This window comes from Dreissena polymorpha, chromosome 9 (genome assembly GCF_020536995.1).
Source record: "Dreissena polymorpha isolate Duluth1 chromosome 9, UMN_Dpol_1.0, whole genome shotgun sequence".
NCBI classification, from domain to species: domain Eukaryota; kingdom Metazoa; phylum Mollusca; class Bivalvia; order Myida; family Dreissenidae; genus Dreissena; species Dreissena polymorpha.
This window is the reverse complement of record NC_068363.1, coordinates 32354350-32375729: the sequence shown is the minus strand read 5'-3', so window position 1 is coordinate 32375729 and position 21380 is coordinate 32354350. Positions and strand designations below refer to the sequence as shown.

Below are 21380 nucleotides of genomic sequence, written 5' to 3'. Positions count from 1 at the left end.
AAATTATAAACATATTGTTTTCTATGTACAGTCACATTAATGGTTTAATGTTTGTGAAAACAATGACAGGTAAAATGAAAACAAAACATATCATATATATAAAAAAGAAGTCAGTTATTTTAACATTTTGAACTCCCGATGTAGTCATTATGGGTTTTAAGAATGGCCTTGTTCTTGCTGTGGTGTTTGGCTCATGCCCCTTGCAAGTTGTCTAAATCTGATAAACATTTGAAGCAAATTTTATAATTGTCCTGTATATGGGACAGTATATAAAAACATGACATAAGGCTAAATATTCAGCCTTCAAGTGTGGCTTTGATGGCGAGATTGGACCACGTCTTTTTGCACAATAACCTTTACTTTTGAGTCAAGTTTTATGACACTCCTTAAAAGGGTATTGGACAAAGAAGCGAAAATATTACAGACAAACAGACGGACGTACACAGGACAAACGAATGAATACTCCTGCCTGGTCGCGGGGATTAAGGACCGCTTTTATTGATTCAATTAAGCTAAGTGTGTTCGCTAGAATATCAGCGTAAATTTATGGAGAAACTATTGGATTGGACATGAAATCAAGCTATTTTACATATAAAGAAGATATCCACGAACAGACAATAATGTAAATGTGTATGACAAATTGAATAACGTTTAGAGTAGCATATTATATGCATATCTAATGATGTATCCGATAATGACGCAAAATAATAAAATTGTTCAACTTCAACTCGTGATAAAAATTAGCGCCATAACAACATAATAGACCCATTAATAAATAAGTATAACATCAATGTTCTGACACAGATCAGCTACCTTGTGGGAAAGCTTAATATACAGCTTTTATTGTGTGCATTTTTTTCTCTATTTTTGCGTTTACATCGGTTTGCCGCTAAGAATGTTTTGCTGCGCAGCAATGATTCTCAAAGCCTCGTCATAACAAATGTTAATCATTTGAACCTGAAATTTTACGGAGAATGCAATAGCCCCTATGGTTGTAACAAATGATATTACTGGTCCAGTTATTCTTCCACCACATCGTTTAAAATCCCCAGACACACTATTGAAATTATAAATAGAGCAAACACTCGATGTAGAGCGAATATTAAGTTTTTTTAAGTCATTAAAGGTTGTTTTCATCTTGTCTGCAATTATCTTTAATGAGTTGTCATCAGTTCCAAACTGTTGTTCATAAAAATCAACTTCAAACAGCAACATATCCCTTCTGACTGAGGTCCCCGGCATAGAGTCTTTAAATGTAATTGATGATAAAATAGCTGTCTTCAACACTCGCTTTTGCAGCAATTTTCGCTTTTCATCCATGATTGTCCTTGCTAAAGATGACATGGACATTACCAGTGTTTCCCTTTTAACAACTGGTATGTCGATTATGAGCTGTTTCATAAGATCGTTGAAATCATACTCACGAATGTTTCTGTTATTGACAAGAAAAACTTTAGGGAGTGCTTCGCAAGTCTTCAATAGCTCTGTAGTTGTATTCTGTCGCAGATTACTTATGATATCTGCTTTTGTTAACCTGCCATCAGAATCCTTCAAATCGTTTTCGACATCAAAATCTATTTTAGACTTTACAAAATAAAACTTCTTTTCGAGTTGACGAATCTCATTAGCTAACCATGCGTCGTTTGCTTTAAATCGGGTCGCCGAGACCAGAATAAAAAAGTCGTATTTTTAACATCAATGACGCTCAAATAAGATTCATTTGGGAATTGTGGAGTTCCAACTCCAGGAAGATCCCAAAACACAAGGTTATGATGTTCAGGGTGTTGATACTGCTTAATGGCTATTGTTGTCTCGCTGGTTCCAGTCTGTGCGTAACATGCATCGCCTTGCCGAAGCCCTCTTATCGCATTGATGAAGGAGGATTTTCCCGTCCCAGATTCTCCTGTCACGGCTATATTTATTTGACATTCTCTCCACTTATTTAAATCGTCGGTGATAAAATCACTAAGATTTGCGACTCCACCTTTCCGTACAGCTTCTTTAAAATCTCGTAAATACGCTGTAAAATCGTATAAGCACATGTGTAAGATTAGTTGTTTTTAAAACAAAAGTTTGTAGAGGAGACGTCTGAGAACGTTATTGAGTATATGCATTTGTACATATAGAGTTGTCATTGCATACAGTGTTTGACTAAACGAGTTCACGAATTGTGTAAGTAAGAGCGGGACTTTGCAAGATTACTTTCGAGTTTAATAACATTAATATTTATAACAACTAGTGTAATAAATATTTTCACACATGAACATATATACGAATGGAAAGAAACAAGACGGTGATAAGTGCAACCAAGTTATTAACTTTAAATTAAGTAACTGGGCAAACACACGCAAGTGTGCATGTAAGCAACCTACACGCAACAAAATCAGCGTTATAGTCGATAGTCAAGTCCATATTCTTAGCAATAGTTACATTGTCCTGAATGACCCACAATGCAATGCCAAGCAAGACGTGCATGAACCCTACCATATAAAACTTCTCAATACAATATTTTCATCGTAATTAAATTTATTGAGTAGAAGCCATTGTTTTAATTTGTGTAACATTGACCTCTACCGGGCCATCCCGAATGCAATCCTAATATAAGTATGCATGTAAGCTACTTTCATATTTATGATTTCTCTTACACCTAGTTTGTTTGACAATTGTATGTAGATACATGGCTAACTTTATAGTTTAATACCTATTTATAGATGGAACGTATGTCTGTATGTACTATTAAATTATAAACCTATGCTCTAATCGTGTGTATTAATGTCTTATACGTTTGACACTAGTGCACTTAAATGTTGTGTGTAGTATTCAATTCTCGCCTCAAGTTTTGGCATTCATGTTTTCATTTTCTGTCTGCATAAGAATATTTGATGAGCATTGTTTTAGACGCGCGTTTGGTTTGTGTTAAATTCTGGGATGAGTTTGAGGTTCGGCTAGCTTCTCAATTATTTGCATAAACCGTTCAAAGGCGGAGATCCCAGTTGTAATCATTTTATATTTAAAGTTGATGTTCTGTTACAAAAGTAGGTGATGAGAACATAACAATACATTAACTTAACCCTACTTGTCCCAATGTCAACCCTTATTAGTTCTCTACCTTTATAAAAACAAGGATATCAGTTAAACTGATGGATGCTCCCCAATGATGCTTTGTCGAAATATGGGTTAAATGTGTGGGAAAAAAGTGTGACCTTGAGAAAATCTATTATAAGCCTCGATGACCCTGACCCCAATGACCTTAAACCTCATCAAAAGGTAGAGGTCCATGCAAGGTACCTACATGCTTAATATGTCAGAGATCGGTAAAATATTGAAGGCGCTATGAGAAACTTATAAAAAAGTGTGACGAAAGGAAGTAAGGAATGACAAACTGGCAACTATATGCTCCCCATATATATATATATATGGAGCATGCAAATCCAGCGAAATACCTCCTCCAGTACTCTATTTTAAAACTGAAACGGTTTATTGTTTTTAGTTACTGTTATTCGACATTGCCGCTACAGACTGGACCAAAATACAATCCGAAACTAGATACGAAACCATGCAAGCTTACTATACTACGTTTTATTTCACCGATCCCGTTATACCCATATCTAATTATTAAGATGTCCAACAACGTTGAAGACATAATTAAAAACAAGAGGGCCATCAGGCCCTAAGGCGCTCACCTGAAAGCCAAAGGAACTAGAGTATTCTGAAAAAAATGCAAGCTGATTCATGAAGATTATTTTGGACCAAAAAGTGACTTTTAACATGTTTTTTTATATTTGACCCAGTGACCTAGTTTTTGAGCTCATATGACACAGCTTCAATCTCTGGCAAAATTTCATTGGGACAAATGTTCTGACCAAGTTTCATGAAGATTGGCTAATAAATGTGGCTAATATAGTGTCAACAAGTTTTCTTTAAAGCCATATAAGGACAACTGCCCCCCCCCCCTGGCGGCCATGTTTTTCAACGAACCATAACCATTTTCAAACTCACTCGAGCTATTGTTAGAACAAATGTTATGATCAATTTTCATAAAGATTGGATAATAAATGTGACTTCTATAGTGTTAACAAGGTTTTGCAGTAAATAGCCATTTAAGGAAAAAGGCCACGCCCCTTTGCGGCCATGTTTTTTTTAACGGATCTCAACCATTTTTAAACTTAGCCCAGATATTATTAGTTCAAATATTCTGACCAAGTTTCATGAGCATTGGACCACAAATGTGACTTCTAGAGTGTTAACAAGGTTTTACCATACAGTAAAGCCATAAAAGGAAAACTGCCCCGCCCCATGGCGGCCATGTTTTTCATTCAACTGGAACCATTTTCGACCTCGTCCAAGATATCATTGGGACACATGTTTTGACCAAGTTTCATGAAGATTGGACTAAAAATGTGACTTCTAGAGTGTTAAAAAGGTTTTACTATAGCCATATAAGGAAAACTGCCATGCCACCTGGCGGCCATGTTTTTCAACCAACCGGAACCATTTTCGAACTCGTCCAAGATATTATTGGGACACATGTTCTGACAAAGTTTCATGAAGATTGGACTAAAAATGTGACTTCTAGAGAGTTAACAAGGTTTTACTATAGCCATATAAGGAAAACTGCCACGCCCCCTGGCAGCCATGTTTTTCAACCAACCGGAACCATTTTCAAACTCGTCCAAGATATTATTGAGACACATGTTCTAACCAAGTTTCATGAAGATTGGACAAAAAATGTGACCTTTAGAGTGTTAACAAGGTAAATGTTGACGACGCACGACGCACAACAGACAAAAGGCGATCACAATAGCTCACCATGAGCACATTGTGCTCAGGTGAGCTAAAAAACACTTCCTTTTTACTTTAATTAATGTTATCTTCATCAAAATACTTCACTAAAACCGCAATTATCCTCTGAGCCAACATAATCAAGATACAATCCGCAATATATAATATGAATTTATAACTTTGAAGAATAACACATTGGTTAAATGATTGTAATTTTAAAAGATATATTTACCTTCCGTAGTAATTTCCAGATTATCAGACCCTATGTCATCATCTGAAATGTGTGTTTTATAAGTAATGACTCATTGCATAAAGTGGGCTTATGAACGGAGATACAATACTGTAATATGAACACATAGTTTACTTTATACCGGAATATAGTTGTACTACATAATAATAGCTCATAAGACTTGTGAGCTATTGTAATATTGAATAAATTCAGGTATCTCTTTTCTTTCTTTCGCCACCTATTGTCGCGAGTTTAAGTCTACAGTGCATATACTTAGTGTGAAGCTTTATTGTAACTTTTTGAATGCAGACAAATGTAAAGTTATATCGTCTATATTTCTTTATTTATACATTCAAATTCAAACATATGAACTATTAAAAATGCGCATACCTGCATCGTGTATAGGATTTTCAATACTATCAGATCCTACGGCGTAACCTGAAACAATGCTTACTAGGTGAGCAAGCTTACCACAATTTGCACAAAATGTTAGTTTGAATATTGAATAAAATATAGTTTAAATTACAGCTTACAGTTTGTGTAACTGTACATGTACGAGCTGATTTTATTAGATGAATAATTGTCAATTAAGGGAACAATATAGTGTGTGAATATTAATTATACAATAATAATATTAAACTTTTTAAATACATTATTTAGTATTGGCAACCAACTATATAGTGCCATATTAAACAAGGGCTGTTTGTAAAACATGCATGCCCCCCCTTATATGGGCTATAAGTTGTAGTAGCAGCCATTGTGTGAATACGTTTTTTGTCACTGGTGGTGGTGGTGGTGGAAGTAGTAGTAGTGGTAGTAGTAGTAGTGGTAGTAGTAGTAGTAGTAGTAGTAGTAGTAGTAGTAGTAGTAGTAGTAGTAATAGTAGTAGTAGTAGTAATAGAAGTAGTAGTAGTAGTAGTAGTAGTAGTAGTAGTAGTAGTAGTAGTAGAAGTAGAAGTAGTAGTAGTAGTAGAAGTAGTACTAGTAGTAGAAGTAGAAGTAGTAGTAGTAGTAGTAGTAGTAGTAGTAGTAGAAGTAGTAGTAGAAGTAGTAGTAGTAGTAGTAGTAGTAGTAGTAGTAGTAGTAGTAGTAGTAGTAGTAGTAGTAGTAATAGTAGTAGCAGTAGTAGTAGCAGTAGCAGTAGCAGCAGCAGTAGCAGCATTACAATACCAATACTTAAGAATGATCAAATGGGAAAAGGTAACCTAGCACTGGCAGTAAATATGGGGCTCATTTACAGGTCAGATTTGGAATCTCTGCTGTAAAATGAGATTTTGAATAAATTAAAGGGAGGCAAATCTGTAATAAAAAGAACATGCATAAACCGTAGTTGTTTCCCTTGTTTGAACCATGCTAAATCCTTATAAATTTATAATGCCTATTTCCAGTAACTGTGACCTTCACCTGTGACCTTTGACCTAGTGACCTCAAAATCAATAGGGGTCATTTGCGGGTCATGATCAATGTACCTATGAAGTTTCATGATCCTAGCCCCAAGCGTTCTTGAGTTATCATCCGGAAACCACCTGGTGGACGTACCGACATACCGACCGACCGACCGACATGAGCAAAGCAATATACCCTCTCTTCTTCGAAGGGGGGCATATTAAGGTCTATGGAAGAAAATCGAACACCACACTACTATTTTGTTCTTCAAAAAGAAACTTAATTAATACAAGTTATCCGAACAGTCGACTCATGTCCGAGAAGTGGCTTATATTTATTGATTACTTTTTAAGCAGTACTGTATACATGAATTAAACTCTTTATGCAGTATGTATATCAAGGTTAGAAAGCGAAAAGGTTTTATGTGCACATTTCAGGCCAAGGAAAAATGGTTGAAATAAAATATTTAAAATGTACAGCCTTAATGCGTTTAGGAAGTAGTTATACCTTGCATATGTACGCACGCATAAAAAACACATAGTCTTTATATAGTAGAAATATGGTATATGCTCCGAAACAAATACATGTTGAAAACCACGCTGAATAAGTTGATTTCAACACACACAAACAGTTTGTACTTCAAACCTTCGTACATACTTGCATCCTGCGTTGGATCATCCACACAATCAGGCATATTGGCATTCTCTGAAATAATAGCGGCATGCTCGGAACAACACAGTAATTGACCAGAATAAAAAATTGGCTTTATGCGGAAACATGTTTTAGTGACAAAAAATACGGCAAAAGTGTACGTGTCGGTGCAGTCACACAATTGTTTTGCAAACATTTGTTAAAATATAAAAAAACAGTGACAATAGTTTTTGAAACACGCCTTAAATTGAATTCGATGTTACGCATATTAAAATCGCTTTGCACAATTAGACGTTTTACTAATATACTAAATATTGTTGGTGTGCAATGCTGTGTTCTCTAAAATAAAAATCAATAGCATTTATTTGAAGACACGATTCTCTGTTATGGCACTTGTCATGAATTTATGTTTGAATATTTCTGTGTGCATGGGGTAGGAAACACATTGTTGTGTACTACACATTAATTGTTTAGCTTTACGGTTAAAGACTACACGAGACTTTGACATATGGCGGAAACCCATCATCAACTGGAGACAAGCCGGTAAAAGTTGGCTGTAAAACAGTGACCGTTGCTTCGCATTCTTTCTTACATACCCATGACCTATCTTTTCTATTGTGTAAATGATTCGGCTCGGAATGCTTTTTAAGAAAAGGTATGGTTATGAGGTTCTCTATGCGAAATTGAAAAGTTTCTTATTTTTTGTTAAAGGTTTTTGCTTTTACATTGAATTTGTAAAAAAAAATCTTTTAGTATATTGTGACATACAGTACAGTATTCGATAGTGCGCATGCGTATAGAGGCACTTCACAAACAATTTTGCTACACTTCGTATATTTACGTACACGCGTAGTGTGTCCCCATGATTTATTCTTTTTTTATATTATACAATACACATTAACTTAAATTGAAATACTGAGGCTGTACGTGTTGAATGAAGGTCAGGGAAAAGTACCTAAAAGGTAAGTTGTTTTTTGCTGTATTAAATACGAGGTTATATCAAGCCTCTGGTTTAAGCATATGAGGTTTGGCTGGTTTTCTCCCTAGGACAGGTGGGGGTTCCTACAGATACCTGGCATCCCCCCCCCCCAACCCGTAAAATAGCAATACAAGTTCAGTGAAGAATATACAGCTGGAATTACAGTAATAATTCAAGATCGCCCCAACGTGTGTTAGCCTAGTACGTATATACTTACGAGTGTTGTGACACTCCAATGCCTCACACAATAAAATCACGGAAGGGCCACAAAAAACACGAAAAACACCCCAATCGCCCTTAAACTGTGGATTTTGTTTTTCAGGACGAGACATTCAAAATTTAATAAAGTGGGTTTCTTTAAGAATATATATATATATATATATATCTATATATATATATATTTACCTGCATTATAACTATAAACATATAAAGATAATATGAAGATACCCACGATCAGACAATAATTCAAGTGACATGTTTAATAGCGTGTATTGTAGATTAATATATACATGTATACTAACACTGTTAGAAAATAATAGACTCATTTATAGGTAAGTATAACATCAACATCAAATTTAACTGGTATGATACATTTCAGAAACTTCCTTGTGGGGCAGTCAAAATATATAATACTTCGGCTATATTTTTGCACCATTTTTCTATTTTTGTTACGTACACATCAGTGTTCCGCTCACGATGTTTTTCTGCACAGAAAGAATTCTCAAAGCCTCGTTGTAACACATGTTAAGCATTTGACGCTGAAAGTTTACGTCGAATGCAATGGCCGTTATGGTAGTAACAATTCCTGTTACTGGTCTGTCATATATTCCAACCTCTGTTTTAAGCGTGTCACAAAAAGAATTGAAAACATCAACTGATCGAACAATCGATGTAGAGCGAATATCAAGTTTCTGTACAAAGTCATCAAAGGTTGTATTCATCCTGTCTGCAATAAATTTTAAAGAGTTATCATCAGTTCCGAAATGCTGTTTATATTATTTCAGCTCACAGAACAAGACAGACTTACTGACTGAATTCCCCGGCATAGAATCTTGGGATGAAGTTGATGCTAAAATAGCCGATTTTATCTCTCGCTTTTGCAGCATTTTTCGCTTTTCATCAAGGATTGTTCTTGCTTAAGATGACATGGGCCTTACCAATGTGTCCCGTTTAAGAACTGGTGTGTCGTTTATTAGCTGTGTAATAAGATCGTTAAAATCATACTCATGAATGTTGTTGACAAGAAACACTTTAGGGAATTTGATCCCTGTCTTCATAAGCTCTGTAATTGTATTTTCTCGTAGATTATTAATGGTATCTGCTTTTGTTAGTCTGCCACCAGAATCAGTCAAATCGTTTTCGATATCAAAATCTATTTTTGACTTTACAAAATAAAACTTCCTTTCGAGATGACACATTTCATTAGCTAACCATGCGTCGTAATCTTTAATTCGAGTCGCCGAGATCAGAATGAAAACGTCGTATTTTTTAACATCAATGGAGCTTAAATAAGATTCTTTTGGGAATCGTGGAGTCCCAACACCCGGCAGATCCCAAAACACAAGGTTATGATTGTCAGGGTGCGGATACTGCTGAATTGTTGTTTTCTCGCTGCTTCCAGTCGCTGCATACAATGTATCGCCTGGTCGAAATCCTCTGATTGCATTGATGAACGAAGATTTTCCTGTCCCAGATTCTCCTAGCACGGCTACATTTATTTGAATTTCCGTCCACTTATTTCAATCAAGATTAATATAATCACTAAGATTAACGACTCCACCTTTTCGTACAGCTTCTTAAAAAACTCGTAAATACTCTGTAAAATCGGAAACACATTTGCAAGATTGTTATTTTGTATTTTTAAAACAAAAGTTAATAAAAAAGACGTCTGATAACGTAATATTAGATATAATTGTATATATAGAGAGTTGCCATTTCGTACAGTAATTGAATGAACGAGTTCCGAATTGTAAAGGTAAGCAAAAGCCTTCGCGAGTTTAAACAAAAATATATTGACAATAACTCGTGTTAGATCAATTTTATCAAATGCTTTTAAACGAAAGACAAGAAACATGACAGTGCAAAGTGTTATTAATTAGTTACCTTTAAATTAAGTAATTTGGTTATCACAAGCATGTTTGCATGTAAGCTACTTTCGCATATAGATTTCCGCTCAATACCTTTATCTAATTTTCAGTCGAGTTTTAGCAACAGTGACATTGTTCTGACTGACCATAATGCAAACACAAGCTAGGTTCGCAAGTGCGCTTCCTTCACACAACTTCTCAGTACAAAATATCCAATGGATGGAGTCCATCCTAATAAAATTTATTAAGTGGAAACACATTTCGTAATTGTTATATCATACATTAGAAACGAATTTATTTGCGTCGGTAATTTCAATATCTTGTTATTATTATTAACCTCATTTATTCATATAAAAATGTAATTCGTTGAATACATTAACCCCAACGTGGTTTCGAGCTCTCAAAATTAAGATTGGTAATGCGAAAAGATACACCGAAATCAAGCATCTGGTGTGTATTCCTTAAATCCGGTTGTTAGCGGTGCACTTCATTATTTGTCCGCAGTAGATATTGAGAGAAGAACTATATTGTTGAGAGCTCCTGATCTTTGTATATTTTATAGTAAAACGATGGATTGTTTTTCTTACCCAAAACATTAACCTTATTTCTTTTTATCCCATGCCAAACAGTTTCTCATGTAATATAACCATTACATATATTTTATATTACACATGTGTAATATACTTTTTAATCCTTTTCATTGGCTTAGTTTTTGTTTATTGACCATTCGCAATTTGTTATTTTGCTGAAATGAGGTTGAAACGTCAAATGACGTCACGAAATGTAAACAACATTCGGGATTTATCATTATGTTTGCGTAAATATTAATTTAATTTGCTCATTAAAAAGCATGTGATAAAAAAGATCTGACACTCGTTGTCATATCATACCATATTTTATTAAACTCGTCCAGGAAATTCGTTAGTAAGCTCGCCAAAGGCTCGCTTACTAACAAAAGTTTTGAACTCGTTTGATAAAATATGGTATGATATGACAACTCATGCCAGATCCTATATATATGAACCAATATTTGTGTTATTCAAACTTCATGTATTTTGTTTAAATATAAATTGAACTATAAATTTCATTTTAATTTAATTGAGTAGTTTATATTCCTTTTTATTTTTTTTTCAGTATTTATTAAATACTTTTTTCAATATCTTATACCATTGACTAATTTGCATCAACTGTGGTATTTCCAGCACTTTATTAATTAAAATTTCATCGTTGCTCTTTAAACAATTAAATTTTTCATTATTCAAATTTTTTATACCATTGGAGAATGAGCATTGAATTGTATAATTCGACATTAAGTTTATTGAAAAATGCGTGATATTTGGCTCAGTGAAGTAATACATCATTTTCCATAATTAAAATGTCTTCTACAAGTCGCACCGAACATACTGAGAGTAATTTCTGCATGTGTACATTTTGAAAAACGACAAAAAAAATAATTAGAAAACGTGGTTACGCCAAAGTAACACAACGTAATTTAGGGTATTAGCACTGTAATACGACATTTTTATTTTCTGTTCTTTCTTCGCATGTTTTTATTGTTATGGTATTCTTCATTGATATTCAAAGATTAAATACAATTCACCGAACAATAAAAAAAATAAACATTATAAGTTGTCAACCCCAAATTACTGTTATTAATCCAAATATTGAGCAAACAATCCTTTTTTAGTGTGTTTAATAGAAAACTGCATAATATAAACAAATATGATAGTTTATAACGTGTAAGATAAGAAATTAAGAACATATAAACAAACAAGTGATGTCATCATCTCTAGGAAAACCAGAAAAAATACAAACTCTAGTCAAAAGTCGTTTTTGAAATAAATTTTCAAACACATGGCAGTTGGAAATTACACTCTTTGAGCATTGACATTATCTACATGTATGTTTGAATGAAAAATAGAAAAATAAATGGGGGTCACCAGTGAAAATGAAAAGTGTCTACCTAACAATCAAGGGTACCGACGTTTGCCAGAAACGCCATACTGAGTTTGAGACTTTTACATGTTATTAAAACTAATAATTGTAAACAAATACGGTATTTTAGAACTATTCTTTTTTCGTCATTCGTGGTTTACAGCCTCTTTGAAATGCTACTGTCATTTGTAAATGGCTATCACATTTTTAAGCTTTTGTCCGTAAATAAGGTCGGTATTATTTTATTACACAAGGCAAATATTGATCAGAGTAAATGTCAGGGGTAAATCTTATTAGTACATTCTGTATTAACAGTAACAGTTAACGAAAGCAAATGTTTGTGTATGAATTAAAAAAAAAATCAAAACATGTATTTGCTAGTAAATGAAAAGAAACACGATAGAAGAAAAACTGTCACCAACTTAGAACATTTTCGTACCTATAAAGTGATGTTAACTTTGGAATTCCTGTGGAATCCAATAGCCATCCTGAACCGTAAAATGCATGTATGAAAAACAAGTATAATAAAGCGTAGTATGCTCTGTAATTGAAACACTATCGAACAAGGAATATAATTTTATATCTATAAAAAATGCTGATTTTGTATTTATTTTTAATACATCTATCATGAAAACAATGTAGTTGATACTGTTTAGAATTGCACTGACTTACTCCTAAGTATCATTACACAGTGGTAAATGAACTGAGTGCTTTCCTACCATCGGTAATTTTTTTATTTATATGGAGGAGTAATACATTTATTCGGAGACACTGATTGACAAACAGACACATCTAAATTTGCAGTTAAACTATACTTTTTCTTGAACATATTTAATGCCTTCTATTAACTTCTCTTTCATAATGTTTTCATATCTGATCTTTGTACTGCTATAGCTTCTTTTTCGTTCATACATCATCACAGTTCTATAAAAGTTCCCTTATGTTTCATCCGAGTAAAGCAACACAATTACTAAACAAGAACACTTTGGGTAATAAGTATATCCTTTGCAAACTTTGATAGTTCCAGAATCGCTCATAAGGTGATTTATATAAACCCAAACTGGCAGTTTTGTCTCAGTAAAATGAATTGTGTGATGCTCAGCGCTTGGCAGAACAGCTATTGAAACCGGTAAAACATATCAATGAGTGATACATAAGTTTTGTTAATTTCCGGTTTTATAATTTTGTATTTGTATTCCATTATTATATTATTTGTATTCATATTATTTTGCTGCAACAATGGAACTTAAACATATAACTCAGTTTCACTGTCAATCTCTGTTCATTTAAAATGGTTTGGTGTTAGCATTAAAACAGTAACGTCACACATATTTGTTGAAATATAGAATAGGTTATTTTTTATTCAGAAGATGTGCATAAAAATAATCACGTCTGCTTATAGCGAGTTCCTTAATAACTTCATTGTACCAAGTTCTCGGCGTTTTTTTTTGGGGGGGGGGGGAGGCGGAACAGGAAGAATAACAAAATGGTGGCGAAAAAAGTAATTTAGCGGAGAAAAAAATATTTTGCGAAAATATTGAGTACAATGCGCAACAAAATAATGATGCCCGCTGTATATTTTGTGAGGTATGTTTATTCATGCTATATTACATATGCCGAAGTTTTTATTTTTAATTTTCAATGAAAACCCGCGCGGAAAAAAAGGGAAGCGTGCCAAGGCATTGTGAATTAAATCGCTTTAGGTATGTCAACAACTGTTACGTACAATTGTTCAACGCCCGCCGCTTTTAGGCGGCCTCTTGCACTTTATATTAAATAAAAAACAAGAGCACCGCCTTGCGGTTGCAGACCGCTCATCTATTTTTATTTTAAGGTGAAGGGACTCTCAATTTCAATCACAAAGGAGGGAGCGGTGGAGTTAAGAGGGGTGTATAGTGTGGGGGTGTGGACATTTATTACATTATCTTCGAAAAAGGCGGAAAAAAATGCAAAAAAAACGGGGGTGGGGGGTGGGTGGGGGAGGGGATTCTTGGGTGCGATGGTTGGACGGTATTTCAAAAATAAAATAATAAAAATAAATATTTGTGTTTTTTAACCGTTTCAAAAAAAATGGGGGGGGTGGGGTGGGGGGTATAGTGTGAGGGTGTGGTGGTCATTTGTGAGATGATCTTAAAATAAAAAAAATAGGGGGGAGGGATTCGGCGAGGGGGAGGGCACGGGGGATGGTTTGGGTGAAGTCTATTGTGGTATAGGTAAGAGTAGTTTTGTCAAAGTATCAATGAAATCTAATCATAAATAAAGAAGTTATGGCAATTTTAGGAAAATTTAATAACTTGACCTTGAGAGTCAAGGTCATTAAAAGGTCAAGGTAAAATTCAACTTGCCAGGTACAGTAACCTCATGTTAGCATGAAAGGATTTGAAGTTTGAAAGCAATAGCCTTGATACTTTAGAAATAAAGTGGATCGAAACACAAATTTTAACCATATATTCAAAGTTACTACATGTAAGTCAAAAAAGGGCCATAATTCCGTAAAAATGACAACCAGAGTTATGCAACTTGTCCTTTTACTGTACCCTTATGATAGTTTGCAAGTGTTCCAAGTATGTAATCAATATCTATGATACTTTAGAGGTAAAGTGGACCGAAACACAATATAAATAAGTGAAGCTGGAGCAGTATTGAATTATTATCATAAACAATCAGTTGGTCCTTTATTTAAGGCAAGTGACCAATTGCCCAAACAGTACAAAACAGCACAATACAAAACAACATAAACACAAATAAGAATAAAGCTGTGGTTACCGCCTTGGAACGGTCAATGCAAAGCATTGGGGGTTTAAACCGGTTTTAGAGCGCTCAACCTAACACTTGGCCCAGCAATATACATGTTACATTTAATTGTAAATAAAAATTAACCTCATAGCATTGTAACTCAAATTAAACATAATAAAAGGGAATTAAAACGCATTCAATTTAATTATCATTTAATTACTCAATGGTAGGAAAGATACCAGAGCAAGAGAGTTACGACTTTTTGAGGCACGATGAAATGAAACTACTAACAATTATCTACTACACTCCTTCTTTATAGAAAATGATTTTAAAATATAGCGTCATAAAGTTGATATTTCCGATCATCATCGCGCAAATACAGGAAGAAGGAGCAATAATGGGTGTAAAGGATCCATATTACATACCTTTGTTGTTTATGCGATTGCTAAAAAAATAAATCTAACAAGAAACACCTATCAGAGATAAAATAAAATGAAAATTAAACGATATATATGACCTATGCATGAAGATTACAACAGTGAAAGTGGGTCGTATGACTTCTTCAGGGGTGTATACAGATATGCGTTAACGATTCTCCAGTGCGAATTCACAATAGAACTATTGTCTTGTAAAAACCTGCAGCCACAGGAAACAACTTCACGCTGATTTATGCCATGTGCTTTAGACTGGCACCCGCGGTGTTTATGATATAAATAAAATTGTAAAAAATGAGGTTAACTTTTTTGAGTTATGTGTCGTATTATTTATTGTATTTATTAATTTACGTATATTAAAATTGTATAATAAACAGACGCCTGTGAAATTCATGATTCAATGTACGATGTGAGTCTAAATGTAGTTTATCATGTAGATTTGTTCATATGAAACAAAGACACAATTATGTTCAACAGAGACAAATGCCAATAATATCACTTTATGATTCCAAATTTTATGAGAAGAAAGATATAGTGAATCGAAAACCATCAAGCACGTGTTTTTAAGTACATCAGCATCATATCCTTTTGATAAAAACGAGTTAATTAAATTAAACAGTTTAATATGAACATTTTCTTTAACATATTTTAATTTGCGGACACGCTTCAAAACATCTCCATAAAATGATGGATGGGAAATTCCAGTATTTAAATGCCATTTTAAAGAAACATTATATTTAGAAATTAAAACACCATACTTTGAGTGAAATTTAGCGAATTTACTTCTTAGGTTATGATACAAAAAGCCTTGTTTTAGCAATTTCTTTGTTAATATAAGATTACGATCATTAAACTCTTTAATACATGAACATGCTCTGGCATAACGTACCAACTGTGAAATGTAAATACAATATGAAGGACCTTTAGGGATGTTGCCATCTAGGAACGGACAATTCACAATATCAAAGTTAAAGTCGTCCCGTTTGTCGTATAAACTAGTTTTAATCAAATTATTATTAATAGTAAGTTGTAAGTCTAAATACGCAGCGTCTGTATTGGATCGAGACGATCTATTTAAGACTAGTTCGTTTGGGTAGATTTTGTGAATATATTGTTCAAATAATGGATTATCTAAATTAAGTATGTCATCAATGTATCTACTAGTAAGGTTAAAACATTGAATCAAATCTACTTGTTTAGTTTTAGATAATTCTAACATAAATGCGCTTTCATAACAATATAAAAAAGATCAGCTATAAGTGGGGCACAATTAGTACCCATAGGAACGCCAATAATTTGTTTAAATATTTTACCATTAAATTCAACAAACAAGTTATCCAGAAGAAATGTAAGTGCTGTACAAAAGTGAAGACCCGTCCAAATGATGTAATTATCTAATATCTGATTAGTAAAAAAAAGCTGTTTTAGTGTTTGAAGCTAGATATGAACACTTCTCTCTAGCAAAAGTTTTTTCAATCAAAGAAACAAGTTTGGATTTTATAAAAGCGTGAGAAAGCGTTGTATATAATGTAGAAAAATCATAAGTGCTTACTTGTGACACCTTATATTATTTCTTTTCAATTTTATCAATAACTTCTAAGGAGTTTTGTATTGACCAAAATAGGTTAATATTACTATTTTCATAAACTTTATTACAATATTTAGCTATATGATATCTTATAGCACTCAATGCAGAAGTAAGATACACTGATAATTGCTTGGTGGTACAAGACACTGAATTAGCGATAAAACGACTTTTATATGGCGTTTTATGTAATTTAGGTATCCAATAAAATGATCAAAACTTAACCAAATTTTCAATTTTCTAAGTATAAAGGGCCCATAATTCCGTCTAAATGCCAGTCAGAGTTACATAACTTTGCCTGCACAGTCCCCTCATGATAGTTAATAAGTGTTGCAAGTATGAAAGCAATAGCTTTGATACTGTAGAAATAAAGTGGACCTAAACACAAAACTTAACCAAATTTTCAATTTTCTAAGTATAAAAAGGGCATAATTCTGTCAAAATGCCAGTCAGAGTTACATAACTTTGCCTGCACAGTCCCCTTATGATAGTTAGTAAGTGTTGCAAGTATGAAAGCAATAGCTTTGATACTTTAAGGGATCTTTTCACGCTTTGGTAAATTGACAAAATTGAAAAAAGTTGTTTCAGATCCGCAAATTTTCGTTTTAGTTTTGATATTTGTGAGGAAACAGTAATACTGAACATTTACCATGCTCTAATATAGCCATTATATGCATCTTTTGACGATTTTAAAATCTAAAAATTATAAAGCGTTGCAACGCGAAACGATTGAATAATTTGGAGAGTTCTGTTTTTGTCGTTAAATTTTGTGAAACTACGAAGATTGCTTATATAAGGTATAAAATACGTCATGAATGTGTACTCGGCGGAATAGCTCAGTAGGCTAAAGCGTTTTTACTTCAGGACTCTGGCAGGACTCCAGGGGTCACTGGTTCGAAACCTGCTCCGGGCAATGTTCTTTTCCTTTTTTAATTTTATTCTTGATTTTTTACTGGTGCTTTTACGATCCAATGTTTACATTTATCAATATAAAGCATTTAATGAATAAGTTAAAAAATGCCAAAATCTGTGAAAAAGGCCCCTTTAAGGAATAAAATGGACCTAAACACAAAACATAACCACAATTTTCAATGTATAAAAAGGGCACATAATTCTGTCAAAATGCACGCCAGAGTTATCTAACTTTGCCTGCCCAGTCCCCTAATGATAGTAAGTAAGTGTACCAAGTTTGAATGCAATAGCATTGATACTTTCTGAGAAAAGTGGACCTAAACGCAAAACTTAACCGGACGCCGACGCCAACGCCGACGATTTTCCACACAATCAGACACAACGGCAATATCTGCAAAGGTTCGGCTTTTTAAGCATTATTGTATACATTCCATTAATCTTTTCGGCAGTTTTTATACAAGGTTTAAAAGCGAAACGATTTTATCTGCGACTGTCAGGCAAAGGTAAAAACTGTTGAAAGAAAAATATTGAATCTATATAGCCTTAAAAGTTGATGTTGTATTGATCATGTTCATATATACTCACAATTTGTCTTTAAAACATACACTTTAACACATAAATAAACACTCATTCTGTAAAACATGTGCATGTAATTAATAAATAATTTTAAGTCAATTCAATGACTAAACATTTGCAGAGATGATAATAATAACATTTACGTTCTTTTTAAGTTGCAGCCTTGCTATGAGTATACCTTTTGATATATGTTCTCTCTTTATGAAGATCATTTTTATTCGTCATATCTACCAAGGGAGTCATGACAATTCCGCATCACGTTATTGCTAACAATTACTGTAATTGGGTGGCTCAATTCATTTAATTTCTTTTCCTCGGCAAACTATATAAATGATGTAGTCTACATTTACTTGCTCCTTAAATGTATACATCGGAAAAGACTAACCTTCATCTCATCAGTTCACTTTCCAAATACGTACATCTCATTAGCACACTTTGCAGTTACCTCAAATCTAAGTCATATTTTTAATGCGAATCTGATAAAAAAAATTCCTATGAACTTTTTATCTAACAATTACGTAAACAGCTTATTTACATATCATGAACACAGTTTTCACTACCTAACGTCTCACAATCAATAACCATTTTACTTACGTCTTATTAACAGTTACAAACGACATTGTACTAAAACAAATTACACGCAGTACCAAGTATTTAACAGTATGCAAACATAGATCGCTGCTCCTTCCTTTTTTTACCGTTAATTCGCCGTGACCTAAGTACGGCTAAATTGAATTTATTAATTATGCAATTATAAGCTTTTATTTACAACCGAAATATAAACCCGCTTCCGTTTAAATTAGTCAATGCTTAATAAGTGTATATGCATTCACATCTCACATGAATTGTTTCCATCTAAGTCGCGTATCATTAGCACGGTCATAACAAATTCATTAACCGATAATAGAGCTACTATTAAAGTCACATCCAACTAGCAGAGTTACCAACGGATTCAAATCTCACTTGCTGAGTTACAAACTGATTCAAATGGCACTCGCAGTTACATACTCACTCTTTCAGAGTAAACGACGTCAAACCTTCGTACATACCTACATCCTGCGTTGGACCCTGCACACAATCAGGCTCAATGGCTTTATCTGAAATAAAAAAAATATACCATACAATTTGCGCAAATGTTCATACGCGATATGTTATTTTGTTGCACCTGTTTTTGTTTCGATGGTTACACTGCTATTAACACTAGTCTATATAACCCAAATTAAAATGAGTAAAATTATTAAAGCGTTGTTTGTTCCTCAACACACAGTTCGAAAATTGGATAAGGTCACTACATGGTACTATTCAGTGGCATTTGCGTACTTATTTACACGATGCATTTCAGTTGAACGAAAAACAAACTTACTTTTTCCAGAGTAAGGCTATCACACAGAACTTTCAAAAAGCCTATTGCCATTTACACGATTTTGTTATTTGGTTAATACAGTTTATAATAACTTGAGCGTGTCACAGTAGTGACAAACACACCCCCTTCCCGTGGCTACATGTGGTAATATGAAGCATGGATCAAGCATTGATCATAGGGCTTGCCCAGTTTTGACCCCAAAGGGATACTATTAACAAATAAATGAAACGATAGAATGGTACATATAAAACTATACGCAACTGGCCTTTGTAGTTTTAGAGTGGTGAATTTTGACTAGCTACGTCTACATAAATAGAAATTATAATATATTGATTCTAAGTGTATGCGGGGGGCATTACTTTGTAACTTGGAACGTAGGATGATGAAGATCGCACATACACTTCTTCATATCATAAAAAATAAAGCATTCAACTGAAATATTGTACGTTGAAAATTGAAGGAGGCATTTTATGAACAAGTGTTCGTCTATGGACAAACAGACGGAAAGACGTCCATGGTGATTGCACCTTCCTTTTCTTCGTATCTCAGGTATAAAAAGTGCATACGTATACAGTTTTTATCCCATAGCAAACTTTAAGAAAAACACTATGTAGAGATTTTGATGTCAATACCAGATATCAAAGATATGTGCTTTGTTGCTTCAGAGAAAATGATTATGCTTTTATAAATCGATACAAATAGAATAGGCGAATATCCCGCCTAACCACCGATGCTACATGTGGTTATAGGAAGCAAGTTGTAAACATGAAATATTTGACCATGGGGCGTGGCCAGAGTTGATGAAATGAGAACAATTTGAACAACGTTTATAGGTTATCACAATACGATGGTGCATACCAAATGTTATACCTCTTGTCGTTGTGGTTTTAAGGAAAACTAGTTTAAAAAAAAATAAGCTCAGGAGACCTACTTATGCAGCGCACCGAAACGATTTGTAAAAAAAAAACGTACACATATTTTTTTAGACAGCCTTTAGTGGAATTCGAACTTTCGTATAGAAAAATACCCAATGAGAAGTTTTGCTAATATACCGTATTCGTATATAAAGAGACCACCCTTTATAAAAACAGTTTAAAATGTAGTATTGTTCTCGTTTACACAGATTACGAATTGAAACGAGACTAAAGTTGAATGTTGCGGATCAGTTTCAAAACTGATTAGAATAACCTTAAATTGTTCAACAATAAATGTGGTTGTAAACGGGATTTCGACCCATTTGGCGCTGAAGTCGTTTCCAAGTAAAACGACGTTAAGTTGCGACCGCCGTTTTGCATCCTCGTTCAACACATTTTGTTTGCGATAAACAATAGCTTAATGTTGAAGTTAATCCTAAACCAAAATTATTCAGTCGATGAAACGATAATTTTCCTCATTTCTCTTGATTGTAAATGGTGTTAATAAATCTCCGCGTATAGAATAATCAATACAGTAGAGCACAGATCGACATTGTCAACTTTCGGATAAACTTCCTGCTTTTTGTCAAGGTTAGCGTTTTCCTTGTTTTATTGTAACCAAACAATGTCAAAGTTTGTCTTTATGGATAGTATTCCATCAATCATACTGTGTGTATGCGTCGTTTTTGGTTGTCATAATGAAGATTGTAGACGCCAATTCTTTGTCTATTTTAACAGAAGTTGCCAAAATATAAAACTATTGCTAAATTATCATTTGGTGTGGAACTATTCAGAAATGACAGTATTAACT

The 21380-nt window shown here is 33.8% G+C and overlaps 1 protein-coding gene across 1 annotated transcript in view; it reads right to left on the bottom strand.

Annotated features, from left to right (window-relative positions):
* Positions 1-193: 193 nt before the first annotated feature.
* Positions 194-21380, bottom strand: part of LOC127843665 (uncharacterized) — a 55838-nt gene continuing 34651 nt past the window's right edge. The window contains exons 5-8 of the mRNA XM_052373365.1: positions 7055-7102; positions 5402-5449; positions 5015-5056; positions 194-2020 (exon numbers count right to left, since the gene is read on the bottom strand). Of these exons, the coding sequence (XP_052229325.1) occupies positions 1629-2020; positions 5015-5056; positions 5402-5449; positions 7055-7102 (530 nt within the window). The 3' untranslated portion in view covers positions 194-1628. The remainder of the gene's footprint in view (positions 2021-5014; positions 5057-5401; positions 5450-7054; positions 7103-21380) is intronic.